Source organism: Solea senegalensis, linkage group LG4, assembly GCF_019176455.1.
Source record: "Solea senegalensis isolate Sse05_10M linkage group LG4, IFAPA_SoseM_1, whole genome shotgun sequence".
NCBI lineage: Eukaryota > Metazoa > Chordata > Actinopteri > Pleuronectiformes > Soleidae > Solea > Solea senegalensis.
The window spans coordinates 21167599-21183127 of record NC_058024.1 but is presented as its reverse complement, the minus strand read 5'-3'; the positions used below and the strand labels follow the sequence as shown (position 1 = coordinate 21183127).

Below are 15529 nucleotides of genomic sequence, written 5' to 3'. Positions count from 1 at the left end.
TGCAAGTTGGCACAACGTGTGCTAATACAGAAGAGGAAATTATTCTTTAAGGGAGAGTTACAAGCAAGTAACCCATTTGTTCTATGCTGATGATTTTAGTATTGTTATATTTAGTATGTAAATGTGGCTTCCTAAACATCAGTGGGTAAAAATACCCAAGATTTTAAAAGCCAGCTTTTCTACCCACCTAAAATCAGTCATCATCAGTGCACCCCCAATATCAGGTCTGTGATATGACAATTTCCCCTGCTTTAACATAGAAGCTGAAGATTTCCAAGTCCAGTGTGGTTCATCAGTTAAATATAAATAAATATTAAATATAATAAAAATTAGATGCTAGTCCTAATAAGCTGAAAAATACAGGCCATTTAGTTACATAGGTTTGAGGCCTCCTCTATATTTGGTATGACGTTAAAGACTGTGATGCATTTGGTTTAATCTGACTGTATAGTGGCACAAGATCTTCAACTTATAACTGATCAGGTCAAAACCAATAAGCTAAAAATGGCAGCTTTTTTATTTATGTTTTTAAACTGATTGAGCCCCAAGATTTAAAGCTGAAAATCCTCATGCAGGAGAAGAAATGTTGCCAAAAGCAAAACTACTGCCCTCTAGTGTCTCGAACGTAGAGGTACTCGTTCCCTTTGATGCTGATCAATACAACCCAGTATGACATGCAATGTTTGCCTTTTATACTGCATAAGTGTAACTGTACAATAAAGATATTTAACAATTTAAAATAAAAAATCATGCTCGTGAAATTTCAACTTGTGTGCTCAGAATACTTGAAACATTGACAGAATACTGGAGAGACTTTGTGGTTTGAGCATTTCACATCTTTATTTCTCTATTTTTTTTTAAACAATGTTGTGGCACCCAGATCTACAGTCTCAAAAACGTGCACAAAAGTTTTCTTTCCTGCAAATAAAAAATAAAATAAATCCTGACTTGAGCAAAGCAAAGAGCAGGAAACTAGTGTTAACTCACAACCCTTTCTTTGTCTAGTTCCAGAGCATCCATGATTTCATTTCTACGCCTCGTCACATTTAACAGACAGGTCAGTCAGTGTCCAAGAGTTAACCCCTTTGGTAGTTAAAAAAAAATATTTTCTCCATTTAAAACAAATATTCCAACATTTTTTTTCAGTATATATCAGTCTTTACAAAAAAAGCGAGGAGAACCCTCTGCTTCCGATCCCTTGAGCCTAGCCCAAACCCCAAAAACCTCCCATCCCAACAAATATCCACACATGATCTCAGGAACAGGAGTGGGGGGAGGCAGGAATGACATGTATAGGGGGGTAAAATTGACATGCGGAATAAAATAAGTCTTATATTATCTGGATAAATTCAGCTGTAAGTGTTAGAACATTTGTCTTCATAACCAAATATAATCAGTGACAGTGCACGTACGGCTACGTATTCTCGGTGACACGAGCAGAATCCATGTTACACGCACTTCAATTGAAAAGGTGACAAAGGGGGGATAATGAAGTGTATATTTAAAGCAAGTGAGTCGTCGTGAAAATGACAGTCTGACTTGTGGAGTGGGTGAGAAAAAGGGGGCTCTATGTAAATAGAATAAGTCACTCTATTTATATTTTGTTTATTTTTTTCCTTTTTAAAGAAAAAAAAACTGACTGTACAAAATTAAATGTAAATGCCTCATCAGAGTTTTCGGCAAATAAACAAAGGAAGAGGGGTCCATCAAAAAGAAGAAGAAAAAAGTCTAATAACATATCACTAAAACCTCCAACTCCACTCAAAAAAGGGGAATTTAAAACCTAATTATTTGCTTCTTTTGACTAAAACCAAAACAAAATAAATAATGAACTCAATGGATCAAATCAGCTGCAGTTGACATGATTTCAAATGAGGAAGAGGCAGTATAATATAAACTCTTATGGTGGGTAGTTGCATTGACTGCTTAAAATGGTAGCTGATGATATAAAAGTGAGATTTAGTGCAGATGCAGTGCCTTATCAGTTGGCTGCCAGTCCTGTGGCCTCAGAGGAAAGCCTGGAGAAAAAGACAGACAGACAGACACCCGGAGACCAGGGAGGGAGAGAGAGAGAGTAAGGCATGCAATCAGACAGACATGATATATGTCAACCATGATAATAATACATAACATTAATATTATAATAATAAAGTCTTATAGCAGGGTTTTCTGAGTGGGACATTTTTGTTGACACAGAAAAAAGAAGGTTCCATGTTTGGCTGCTTATATCATCAGTGGTAACAGCTGATTGACCAGACGTCAAAACTGATACGCAAGGATTTGAGATGAACTCAGCAATTTGGAATATGCACCCGTTTAGTTTCTCGAGTGTAGGATTGTGAAATGAAACATAAAAAACTGGAAACGACGAGGTAAACGGCGAGCTCTGGGACTAAATCTAATGGGTTTTTTGATGCTCACTCTTTTAAATGTTTGTTTTTAATCTACAAATGTAAAAACAACTAAGTTTCTAACTTTTTCCTCATGTTTGAGAGGTCACTACAGGAAGCGACTGTACCACAAAATAGCCTGATAAACAGCATGTCACACCTTCACACTGGTTAAACTTGCATTGTACCACACCGATTTATAGGTGCCAGATTGTATACAATACGTAGTCACCTCCCATTCCTTTATGCTAAATTAAGTCAACCAACTTCCAGCTACAAATTTACTGTATAAGAGATTACGCTGATTTTCTTTAAATTTGAAGAACAATTTATTTCAAGAAAGGGTTACTATACCTTTAAAATTACACTAAACTGGTGTAACAGTATCTACAAGGATGATATGGTACCTTTGATACCTGAGGGCATATTTAGTTGGAACTGAAACTACAACAGCTTCTTACATAATGCAGAAAAAGTGACACATATTATGTATTTGTTCGATTATGACAGCTAACATTAGTCACTTAAAATTCACTAGAAGATAAAGTATACTCATTAATACAACTTGACATCTTAAAGAGAGCCGCTACCTGAGCAGAGCTTACACAAAGAGAGAAAAGCTTCAGTAATAACTCACTGTCCATGCTAAGTAAGTTTAAAGTCATTTAAAAATATAATCCACACAAGTCATTTATTTTAAGAACAGGCCAAATCAAGCTACAGATTGATCCTTTTGTATAAATATGGCAGCAACCATCTCTCTGGCTGTGTCACTCGTTTGTGTGCATTTGTTTTGTGTTTAAGCGTGGCATGGCACAGCCAGGTACAAAAGCAAGTGCAGATACAGACAACATAGAGCATTGTCAGTACTTAATAGAAGATGACTTATGTTTCCTTCATTAGTAAGGGGACAGCCTTCGCCTTTTAGACTTGGAGCCAAGCTCTGGGGCAATTTTTGGCTCAGTGGGGATTGGGTGTGCGGCGTTACTGGACCCGCTGACAACATGGAGGGCCAGTAGAGGAAGGGGCTTGAGACTGAGAAGACTCGACACACAGGCAGGAGAGCTGGGGAGCAGGGAATCAGTGGAGGAGGAGGAGGAGGAGGAAGAGGAGGGAGGAGGCGGCCCTGGAGCCAACAAGGACAGTGGGATGGAGGCTGAGGGGGGCACCACACAGGAGGAAGAGGAGGAGGAGGAAGAGAAGGAGGAGGTAGCAGCAGAGGAGGTGGTGGTGGTAGTAGTAGTAGTATTGGTAGTAGTAGTAGTGGAGGTGGAGGGAGGGCACAGGCTGGTCTGTTCAGGGTTCAAGGAGGAAGAGGAGGGAGGAGGTTTAGAGGACTCTACACTGTAGAAAGAGAGACAAGGAGAGAGGGACAACACAGTCGGGATGGGTCACAGGGCAGGCTAGAGAGCAATGGGTAGAGGGAAGTTACATGTAGGAGGACTGGTGGGGTGTGCGTGGATCACTCAGCGATGAGACCAAAACGTAGGATAAAAAGCTTAGTTGGAAATAAGGTGTCAGTTATGAGCAAAATCTCATCTCTAAAAGACATGTTAAGTAAAACGTAGAAAAGTGAAATAACTGTAAACTGAGAAAATTTGAACAAATATCCAAACTAGAGAAGGTCATGCATTGCACAAATAAGCAGGTAAGCCAGTTATTTCTTAGCACATATTAGTCACATTCAGTGTTAAATGAAACCCTGTAGTATTGAGGCGGTGGGAGAAACTCAATGTAACAGTCCAGTACAGCAGGGAGGAACTGAAGAGCAGAACCAACTTGAGGGGGGGGGGGTCAGGGAGACAGAAACTTGAATTTAAATGTATTATTGTCATTATTGAGCTATGTGAAACATTTTAATTTATTGCAGCCAATGAGTGCATCGCCTACCAGGAGCTGACATGTTTTATAACTGCATATCTCACCTTGCGTTGATGAGGTACTCCGCCAGACTGATGCTGGCAGGTGACCCTGTGATGGTAACCTGTCGGTCAGTCGATCCATCCACTGGATTTGCAATCTTGATCTGAGCGCCTGACATTTGCCTGATCTCATTGATCTTGGCTCCCTGGCGGCCGATGATGCACCCAATAAGCTTCAGTAGAGAAGGGCAAGACCATTGTGGAACAGGAAAGATTGAAAGACCGCGGACAACATAATTAACAGATACCCCAACTAAAGGTAGCAATTTGCAATTAACACAATAGCAGGCTGTATTCTTTTTTTGTTCCCAGTCCCACCACATGGTAAACATGGTCATTTTTTGTAAAGAAATTTTTTTATGAGTTTCTCCATTTAACTATAATGATGATAAAGAAAAAAACATTTCTGCACTTACATCATTTGGAATGGTCATCTCATGGGAACTGGGTTGAGCAGAAGCATCTATCCCTATTGAAAAAAAAAAACATACAACTTTCAATCTACTTGTGATATTATATGTATAGCACTTTCATGATGACAACATCAAATTGTGTTATGAGAAACACATTTAGAAGGTATTTAAATTAACATGTTATAAAGGAGCCCCAAATTCCATCCAGGCATGTGAAATCTAAAAGTTTGATTGTGAATTCAGAGATTTGAGAGATTCTCCGAGTTTAAGATCCCCTTCTTTCCTCACAGACAATGTGCTGTTTGTTTTCTCATTGGGTTATCTGTAGTGAATGTCAAATAAATTGACAAATTATTGGAATATCTTTTAAAAATATTGCAATTACATACACTTTAAGTACAGTCTCAAAAACAGACAACCATATTCCTAAAATGTTGTCAAAATAACTGCAATAACCAGAAATATGGTTTCTGCTTATTCAGTGGACTTTTAAAAAGGATGCATGATAGCTTAATAAGGAATCAAGCCTATGATTTTCACATTTTGCTTTTAGTGTCTGTCAAGACATGTCACTCATGCTGCATACCAGTGAATCCCTGGTTACTTGGTGCGATGGGGAAGGGGCTCTGCTGCATGGCCAGCTGGTGAAGCTTTGTGAGCTGTGGAGAGATAGCAGCAGAGGAAGACTGTGAGAGCAAAAGAGGAGGCAGGGAGAGAAATGGAGAAAACGGAAAACACAGGAAGAGGGAAAAACAGAACAAAAAACAAAAATGACAGTCAGTACAAACGGCTACACAACGGACCTCAAAAGAAAAAACAATATTTCACATACATCAGTTCATTTAGTAGGGTGGAGAAAGATGATGAAAAAAGTTCTATATCAAATCAATGGTGTATATGAGTTGTCTATGTGGGGTACCCCATAGGTATTCCTCCAAAGTGCAGACTGCATCTCTTGATAATGTTCTCCTGCCGTCTTCAATGTCAGGGGAAAGTCACAATACACAAGAAAGGGAACTCTTAATATGCAGCAGGTTCCCTAACCAACACCAATAAAAGATGCAAACATGAACTGAAACTAGCTTCACATTGTACCAGTCGACACCATTTTAGCTGTAGGGGGAAATCTAGGTCAAAGACGCAGGCTAGGTCTAATTAAGAAACGGTCATGTTTCATTACATAAAACTGCACTAAGTGATGGCTAGCAAATTACATTAATAAATCACAATTTTTTTTTTATAAACTTTATAAACTCACTGGCCATTTACTCTGTTGCCAATACACAGTATAGTGTAGGTAAAATTAATAATATATAACCAATATCCGAAGAGGCACCTAGAGCTCATTTATAAAATGAGAAGGATAACAGAAAGAGCAGAAAGAGCACAGTTTAATGATGAAGTGAAAAAAGAGGGGGGGGCAGCATGTTAATGTGGGGCTTATGGTAAAATAACAAGACAGGACAAACAAGAAAAGCAGACCAGAACGAGCAGCAGGAACAAATTGTTATCCATGGAACAGTGGAGAATTTGGACAAAAAACAAATGTCAGTTTAATTTACAACTGACAGCCAGTCAACTGAGAACTACACAAACATCAAGTTCTACCCGTGCCACTTTACACAAAAATGGGGGCAAGTGCATCTACAATAACACGCTGTAAAATGAGGAGGGGGTGGTTGTACTTTTCTGAAGAGGACAGTTATAATTATGGATGGGAATGATGATGGGAGGGGGGGTCATGTAAAATGTTTCCTGCACTTACATCTGGTTGTGGAATCGCGTGCTGTCCTTGTACGGCATATGCCTGAAACAAATGAAAACAAAGCTATCATATGCCCCACAGCTGAGTTTTTGCAATGTTTACTGCTCCAGCTATATCCTAGTAGATAAAGATAATTTTTCAGACTCAGGCTCTCCAAAGCTGGTCAAAATAAAAAAAAGAGAAAAAAGAACTTGTCCAAAATCTCCACATTTCTGGGAAAATAGGGATTTTTAGAAACACTGCAGTAGAATTCAGGAAAACAAGAGGCGGAGATTTTTGTTCCAAGGAATAAAAGGGTATTCAGTGACATAAAAGACCTTGTAATGTTACGCCAAAAAGGACAAGAAAGTGCATTGTTTGAGACAAACAAAAGCAGGAAAAGGGCTCCCTCACTTTTGAAATGGTGTTCAAACCAACTAATACAACTCTGGAGAATAAAACAAACAGAAGGCCCTGTAGCTATCTCAGGTGAATGTTTTGTGACTGAAATTCATGAACAAGTAGCACATCTGTCTGTTCTCTAAAATTAAATACCTCCAACAGCTACTATTTTAAAAATGCCTATTAGGAACCTATTATTCATTTGAGACTTTTATCTGTGAGTGAATTCACATCACTTAATCTCTTATCAAGGTGAACGTTCTGCACCTTTATACATGTTCTACAGGCGAAAAAAACAAACTGACAGACAATGGCAACAAAAAAAGAGCATCATGAATACACAGGTTAGATCGCTGTGTCCCTCTGAAGTCTTGTATGTACCTGTCCACCTGCAAAGATGACAGGAGATCCTGAAGGCTTGGGTCGATATGGGATAGTGACCCCCTTTGGAGGAGACTGTACAAGAGAAAAAGTGTGTCATTAAATGACCACCAATGACATCAAAAGTGTAGCTGGAAAAAATGGATGTTGGTTGTGCAACACATGCATCATGTTTCCATATTGCAAAAACTGAGCATTTATAGTTGTAACAGTAAAATTACAATTACAGTAAAACCATAGCGACAGTTTTAAAATTATCATCAAGCCCATTATGGGGATATCTCTTGAGTAAGTTTTACCTCAGTTAAATATGTACCCTCAACAGTGGCCTGTTTTGTTTTGTAATGCATCACATAATATTGTAAATTGTGCACTATGGTGTATTTTTTATGACAAGTTACAGCATCAGAAGTAGAGCATCTGAAGTTATCCCTAATACAAAGCAAACACTTAAGAGCGAAAATTCCAGAGACCTCAGTATTTCACATTAACACTTTACAGATCAACAGCTGCCATGAAATTTGCTTCACCACTTTCACTTACCTCAAGCATGACCACACAGATCTGCTTCACACACTCAATTATGGACTGGGGAGTGCCGGCAATTGTGATGGCACGCTCCGTTGAGTTGGGAAGCATGTCTCCTGCCACTTGTACCTGAGCACCAGTTGACTGATGTATGCAAATAAAGGGAAATCAAGTAAGAATTTAAAAGATGTGATCAAAGTAAGCTGTGCTAAATTATACAGGTAGAATGTTCACAGTCAGCAAATACTGAGGAGATTGGAGTGTGCATGTTAAAGGTTTTGTACAACATGCTCTTCTTTCCGCATACCTCACGAATTTCCTTGATTTTGCAGCCACCTTTCCCAATGAGGGACCCACACTGGCTAGCAGGCACCACAATGCGAAGAGTCACTGGGGGCTTGCTGGTAGCTGTGCTGTTTGTCATTGAACTGCTTATATCCTGACAAAAATGTGAACATGCGAATTAGTCAGGTTTGTATTACTGTTGACCTGTGAACTAATTTAAGCTGGTACCTACCTCTTCCAGCTTTTCAATAATCATGGAGAATGCTTTAAAGATGGCCGTGGTTGGACCTGCCAATGTAATGATCCTCTCAGGACAATTTCCCTCAGAGATGTTGATGCGAGCCCCACTCTACACACAAAAAGAGAAGAAAGAAATTAAAGAAGCAATTGAAATTGTATATATATCTTTCAATTTTGGATTCATGCCAATTACAGGATTACAGCCAATTGCACTGTACCACAACTACAAACATGGACGAAAATACCTCACCTCTTCTCTCATCTTCTTCACAGATTCACCTTTCTATTAGCAGAGGATCACAAAGTCAGATTCATTCTCACTTAATATGCACAAATATTTACATTTGATAAAAACAATTACACTATATCCACCATAGCTTACCTTTCCAATAATACTTCCAACTTCCTAAAACAGAAAATGATAGAGTTTTATTAGGTTGATGAATCCACTGTAACCCACATTTAAGCTCTCTAGTTAAGAGTGGCCCAGATTATCTGGCAATGGAAAAAAAACCTTTCAATTAATAAAACTATATAGTTTCCCCAAGGTATCAATCAGTATGTGCTCCTCCATTAGAAAGTCATGAGTGTGAGTACTCGGTATTCTCTCCTTAATGAGAGAATAACGATCTGATCATTCCGCTGGATGATCAGATCAGGACAGCATTGATAGTCTGTCCAGTTGGTAGCCTTTTATAAAGAAGGAAATGCTCCAAGACACTGATTCATCACAGGTTCCCAGTATCTCCATCACAGTTTAAGTTTGACTAGCCCCACACTGACAGTCAGGATGCAATCAAGAGTAAAGAGTCAGCACCTATAGGTTGCCAATGTACTGACAAGAGCTGGGACTTGTTAAAGATGCTATAAGCTAGTAGAACGTTTAGGTCATTTGGTTTGAGTGAATCAGAGTTTCAGCTTTGTATACTGAGCCGAAACACCATTTTGCTTTGCTCTGAGATACAGAATACCATTACAATACCCTAACTCATCACATTAAGTCCCTTTCACATCAACAAATTATTTAATTTCCATATACTACCCTAAGATAAAAGACTACAGACAGGAGCAGCTAAAACAAGTCCTCACCTTGCCATGCATGAGCAGCCTAATGGTAAGGGTGACATTAAGGCCTCCTTCAATCACACCGGAGTCCATAACTGCAACTGAAATCTGTCCGTCTGTATAGAACTAGAGTCGTTGGTCACTGAGATGGATCTGAAGAGACAAAAAATACACACACACACAGCAAATAATATTATATGCCAAAGATGATCACGCAAAGTACAGAAAAAACATAACAATGCAGATTGGGGGTAATATAAGACGAGTGAGTTGCCTCTATTCTATGTAAGAGAGTAATCCATTACCACAGACTTGCACATGATAGTAGTTAGCACTAAAAGTCAGTCTCTGTGGCGTTCAGTTACAGCAACATTTGCAACAACCACGGGAGGTCTCATAGCACATCCTCACATTGGCAAGGATGGGAATTGATGCATGCCCGATTTTCAAACCTATCAGGTTTTTTCTGCGTTTGTGAAAAACAAAACAGATTATTTACTGACCACAGGTATAAATATCATTTAAAAAATGAATGAAAGCTCTTGTCTAACTACTTAAATAACAGACGTAAAACACCATGTCCAGACACATAAGACAATTTCACATCTATTGGCCGAAATGTACAAAGTCGGACGGTAAATTTTCAAAATATATGACGAAGCTGTAGGTTTTCTACGACACAAATCTAAGAACCTAACGAAATAGTACACGAATAAGTGCGCGTTACAGGCAGCCTGTGCTAACGTGAATGCTTACGAAAACTGGTGCGTACTTGAATGAAACTGAATAAAATAGCTTGGTGCTTGACGAACTTGCTGCTGGATTAATGCCTGTTATTTCCAAACACCCGCATTCTGCTCCGACCAAGTTATGCGAATCCACACCAATGGAAAAGCACTGAAACCCCATTATTGCTAACTGAAAAACGTATGGCTCGTGTGCTAACGTAGCACGTAGCCTTCTTCGATTAAGCTATAAATCAAGTTTACCAACAAACATGCGCAGAATCACTCCATAATTACCGGTTGCAGTCCTATTTAAATTAAATACACTGTAAAGAAAGTTCGCTACGACTAAGAAACAAGCTAATCGCAGACTACCCCTGTGTTCAGCAGTTTAAAGTGAGTCCATTTAACTATTTAACCCCCTTTGCAAATCCGTTAGCCGTTTAACACTGTGGTCGCTCACCGTGCTGGAAAATGAATGGGGCATGTGTGCGCTACATAGCAAAGCTAGCTACTTCGGTTAATTACTCCGCGTTAGCCCTACCTGGTCAAATACCGGGGTCGTTTAAGGCACATTAGTTGTGTCTTGTGTAGATTTAGAACAAATGCTTAACAACCGGCAGCAGTTTTCAAATGCGACACTAAAAATTCAACTTTCCCTCGCTAAGACTGCGTGCTCATCGCCGTGCGGCCTGGTAGCATTAGCATCCTGAACGAGCCACCGCTGGAAGCTGGGCGCGATTTATTTCCGCTACTTCTGGTCATAACAACAAACGCAAAAACAAAGTCAATAAACATAAAAATGAACTCACCTGCCTCCTGTGCTGGTGTGTGTGTGACCGGGGGGAGGGTTGGGGTTGTAAGGGTAGAAGGGGAGAGGTTCGGGAGGGTAGAAACCCGGGGGAGAGTTTAGAGAGGACTCGGGGAAGAGGGAAGAGTGATGTGAGATCGAGCTCCACTCGTTACACAAAGACAACAAAATCGTCACCTTTGAACTTTCCCCTTTCACCTCACCCCCATCCTAAGCCGACCCGAGGACGTCCCAAAACCACGTCCTTGTTGATATAAACTGGAACCCGCATGTTTTGTGGGACATTGTGTATAATAAGATTTAAATGGAAGTATGTTCATTAAAAATCAAGAGTTATTGCTAACAATATAGAAACAATTGCACTAGTTTAAAACTGCAAAGACGTGCTGTCGGAAATCGATAGTGGTATACTGGTTTTACATGTATACAAACATGGATTATCAGGTACTCACTATTGCAGGTAAATTATTTACTATAAGACAACCATTACTATATTATGGTACTTATTTTAATGCCCCTAGTGGGCGTAAAATGCACTGCAACTGTGACAATCCTGAGGACATTTTAAACTGGATTTATTTATTTTAACTACAAAATCTAGTTTTGGTTCTGTTAGCGCATCATACTATAATGTATTCAGTATGATTCCACCTCACAACATCATGATTAACTAGCTCTTAAAAATGTATGTTCCAAGTACAGTCATTATTGATTTTGTTCTTAACTTAAAAACAGGTCCCAGTCTATGGAACAGTGTACACTACTTCCCACAACACATAAGCTGGTGATACAACACTGATTGGATACATGAGAAATCAAGAAAACTGAAGAACTAGTTATGGATTTCAGAAGGAACAAATCGGTGGCTGATGCTGTGGTAATTACCGGCCTAGAGGTGGAAAGTGTGAAGCATCACAAATATTTAGGTGCGGCCATTACGTACTGGCTCACATGGAATGACAATGTCGATTCTTCTTAGTATCAGCCCACATTCGTAACTTCTCAGGAAGTTAAACTCGTTCAATGTGAATTCTGGTTTTACAAAGATGTTTTGTTATGTCAGTGATATGTAGTGTGATATTATTGTTTTGTAGGTTGGGCATGGAACACTTGGGCAGTTTAGGAGGGTTTAATCTTGCCAGGATTGATAAAATAAGAAGGAATGGTGAACTAGCTGGATAGTGAGTAGGAGGATGCGGGACACCATCTCATTTTGATACATGATACAGTGTGTGCTCTCTTTTGTATACCAAGCAATAAAACCACAATGAGCACTTTAATTCCGTTATAGGGGCTGTATTTAAGATATGCAACTTAAAACAGGCAGTACAATCCAAATAAAAAAATTACAACAACCATTGTCTCCTCTCCCCCTTCTTACCCTGAGACTTGAGGTTGCCAGGTAGTTTGAGGAACTACGAGGAGCTACACTTGTGTGAGCGTGTACAAAAATGTAGGATGTTAATAAAAATTGACAGTAGTGTCTGTACCAATAGTATTTTAATTTAACATGTTTACTTAATATCTAATGACATATCATGGTAATTTCATGACTTGATACAATGCATTTCTTACATAAAGCTCCTTTAATTGTACATTATTGGAGCCAAGTTTGTAAATATGGCTATAACCATTGTAGTGTGTAATAAAGGGGGCATAAGCACGGACATTTCTTTTCTAATGGATGATATTAGAATAGATAATAGAAACTCTAACTCTAAAGAAAATCTGACATGAACACACCCAGAAAAGATGCAATATGGAAGAATGTCAAAACAGATAAATGCTGTGAAAATAAAGATAGCCCATATTAGAATCAGAATAATAAAATAGTGTAAAAACCCTGTTTAAAATGATACAAATCTGAATATGTAAATTGTCCTTTTTGTAAAAGAGCAAATTTCCATGAAAGCTTTGTCTTGAGCCGTTGACCTTAGTCTGAACTGCTGCTGCTGCTACTGCTGCTGCTGCTGCTGCTGCTGCTGGATGACTGTATATAGAGAGAAAGTGTGTTTAAGTTTGGGAATAAATTCACAACATTTAAAAAGAAGACTAGACAATACAGAGAATCCTATACTTGTAGCATTGTCGACAGACAGTGTGTGGCAGTTTTAAGACAGCTCGCAGTATGTTCAGTGATATAGTAGAACTATATATAATATACTATATATATATATATGTAGTATAGTATATATAGTAAGAAGAACTGGCACATGTGCTTGCATAGGGTCTTAACAACCACTCAAACATTTGCCACTATGAGTCACATTCACACATTTACACACATGCAGTGTGTATGTTTACACAATGTTGACTCTTTAACAGTAGACTGAAAACCATGTTGATTCACAAGAGAACTTACAACATGACTGCATCTATGCTGTTTGGTAGAAATTGTGTGCTGGTTAGTGTAGACAGGTTCAAGTTGGAATCTAGTTTAAACTTAAATCCGAGCTCACCTTGCCGTGTTTGTGGTGCCCATGTCCATGCTTCTCCCCCTTATGTCCTTTCTTCATCTTTTTGTGGATTTTGTGTCCACCCATCCCCATTCCTCCCATCCCCATTCCCATTCCTCCCATCCCTGCCATCCCTGCCATCCCTCCACCAAATGCACCAGCCATGGGATTCATGCCTCCATGATGATGTCCTTTGTGATCTTTGTGGCCTTTTCCGTGATCTTTCTTGTGATCTTTCTTGTGATCTTTCTTGTGATCTTTTTTGTGATCTTTGTTGTGACCTTTTTGTTGACCTTTTTGGTGATCCCCCTTTGGAGAGTGTGGATATGGACCTGGGCAAACACCTCCTGGGGGGATCGGAAATCCACCTGAAGCCATAGGATAATGTTGAGGCCGTGGAGCGCCATAAGGCATTGCACCTGGAGGTGCATGAGGTACCACACCTGGGTATTGGCCTGGTGGGGGGAAGAGACCTGTATAAGGTCCAGCTGGATATGCAGGGTTGTAGCCAGGAGGGTAGGCAGGGTTTGGTGGGCCCATGGGAGGGCGTGGTCCTGAAATACATAAAAGCACACACACTTTACTCTTGAGAATAAATATTTTACAACACAGGCAAAAAAAAAATCACATTTCTGAATATGGATGAACCATTTGAGAAATACTACCTTGATTTGGCCACATGTTTAGATTTCTTTGACCTGACAGCACTAAAGGAAACCTAAGGAAATGCTAGGAAATTAATGCAAAGATTGTTTGTTTAGTAACATTACACCACATTGAGCTTGATTGACAGCTTTGTCTTCACACGTATCTCCAGTATATGACACGACAAAAACACAGAAATTGCAATTTCAAACAATGCAAGTAGGACATCCTAAAATGCTGCAGTTTAACTGTCCAATGTTGTTATTGTTCACCAATTAAAATGCAATACATTCACGTTAAACACAATTTATAAATATGTTTAAGTACAAAAGTTAATATTTTGATGGTATTGTTTTGCTCACAGTACAAAATAAACATTATGATTCTTCCACAGCTAAATGCAAGAGAGTTCTTCAGCTTCAAGTGCACTTAATCAACATCAAAATCTTTTTTCCAACACATAATATACAGTGACGGATCATTAGTTACCACATCGTGGTTGAATTTTGCTATAAGTCTCATTATTTATGTCAGCAACTGCATTCCTCCGTGTCATGTGATCAATACTCAAAAACAAATCAGACACTTGTAGTTTTAGCGTTTTTTTGTTCCATACATATAATATATATATTATATAAAACAATAATCACTGATTCGTAATATGCATAGGTCCACGCTTACCTTAGAAACTGGCCTTGGATGTGAGGAAGTTTTCGCAGAATTCACCTCCGCCCTGTGCTTATCTTCCGCGTTTAGCAGCAGTGGGAAGAAGATGCACGCCCATTTAGTTTGTTGCGTGTTTTGTTTCCGTCACGTCAACATTCCTGCAGGCTTTTTAAATGAGAGGGTGACCCACGAGTTTCCACTGTACACCTTCAAAACGATGCTGACAGGTGCGGCTGTGAATGACTCGATGCGTAATCTACAACTGTGCAGGTGACGTGGCCAAAGCATCGTGTGCACACACTCTTTTCAGGTGCAAGTGGAAAAAAAGGGACACCCCTTCATAAACATGAATTGAAAAATAATAACGCTCATTCAGATGTTAAATAACACGGCCCATGACCTCATCTTCTTTTAAACACGGCTGCCAAAGAGGTGATAGAATATAGACAGTATATTGAACGAAATGAGTTTCAACGTTATTATTATTATTATTGTTGTGCGATTTTAAATTTATTTAGATTTATCTCATAAAAACGTTTTATTATGACGTATATATCATTCCATATCAAAATATCATCATGAATATCTAATTATGTGATGTCATGATAGAATGTTGTGTTTTAATTTCAGGTTCTTGCTATTGAAGAGTAGCAAGAACCCCCACATTTCTCCAAAATATTGTATCAAATGCAATATTTGGATATTATTGCACACTTTCACCTGATAATTGGTGATGCTATCAAAAAATTGGAATGAGGCACTTGCTTGAGCACCACCTGGAGTCCTCCTGTGCACATCTATGGCCCAACGTGATCATGTGCAAAAACCAATCTGTGCGTGCTGTAGCCTTTTTGAC

General features: G+C 39.1%; 2 protein-coding genes across 11 annotated transcripts; both read right to left on the bottom strand.

Moving 5' to 3' along the window:
- Positions 1–814: 814 nt before the first annotated feature.
- On the bottom strand, positions 815–11076 carry LOC122767611 (poly(rC)-binding protein 2). 8 transcript variants are annotated; one of them, XM_044022988.1, is made up of 14 exons: positions 10908–11076; positions 9395–9523; positions 8688–8711; positions 8556–8588; positions 8298–8414; positions 8088–8219; positions 7796–7924; positions 7253–7327; positions 6491–6532; positions 5645–5701; positions 5312–5411; positions 4729–4781; positions 4316–4485; positions 815–2018 (listed from the first exon to the last, which is right to left on the bottom strand). In XM_044022988.1, the coding sequence occupies exons 2-14, from the start codon at positions 9461–9463 to the stop codon at positions 1982–1984; spliced, it is 1038 nt and encodes a 345-aa protein (XP_043878923.1). In that variant the 5' UTR covers positions 9464–9523; positions 10908–11076; the 3' UTR covers positions 815–1981. The 8 variants fall into 8 exon arrangements, with proteins under 8 accessions (XP_043878923.1, XP_043878925.1, XP_043878924.1 ...); XM_044022990.1 differs by having other exon boundaries at positions 5312–5384; XM_044022989.1 differs by lacking the exon at positions 10908–11076 and adding an exon at positions 10640–10756.
- Positions 11077–12186: 1110 nt separating this feature from the next.
- On the bottom strand, positions 12187–14922 carry LOC122767613 (proline-rich protein 13-like). Of its 3 annotated transcripts, XR_006360227.1 has the most exons (5): positions 14689–14920; positions 14028–14091; positions 13366–13916; positions 12735–12896; positions 12187–12621 (listed from the first exon to the last, which is right to left on the bottom strand). XR_006360227.1 is itself a non-coding variant. In XM_044022997.1 (4 exons), exons 2-4 carry the CDS (start codon positions 14041–14043, stop codon positions 12840–12842), a joined length of 624 nt encoding a protein of 207 aa, XP_043878932.1. In that variant the 5' UTR covers positions 14044–14091; positions 14689–14920; the 3' UTR covers positions 12187–12839. The 3 variants fall into 3 exon arrangements, 2 of the variants coding, with proteins under 2 accessions (XP_043878932.1, XP_043878933.1); XM_044022997.1 differs by having other exon boundaries at positions 12187–12896; XM_044022998.1 differs by lacking the exon at positions 14028–14091 and having other exon boundaries at positions 12187–12896; positions 14689–14922.
- Positions 14923–15529: the final 607 nt, after the last annotated feature.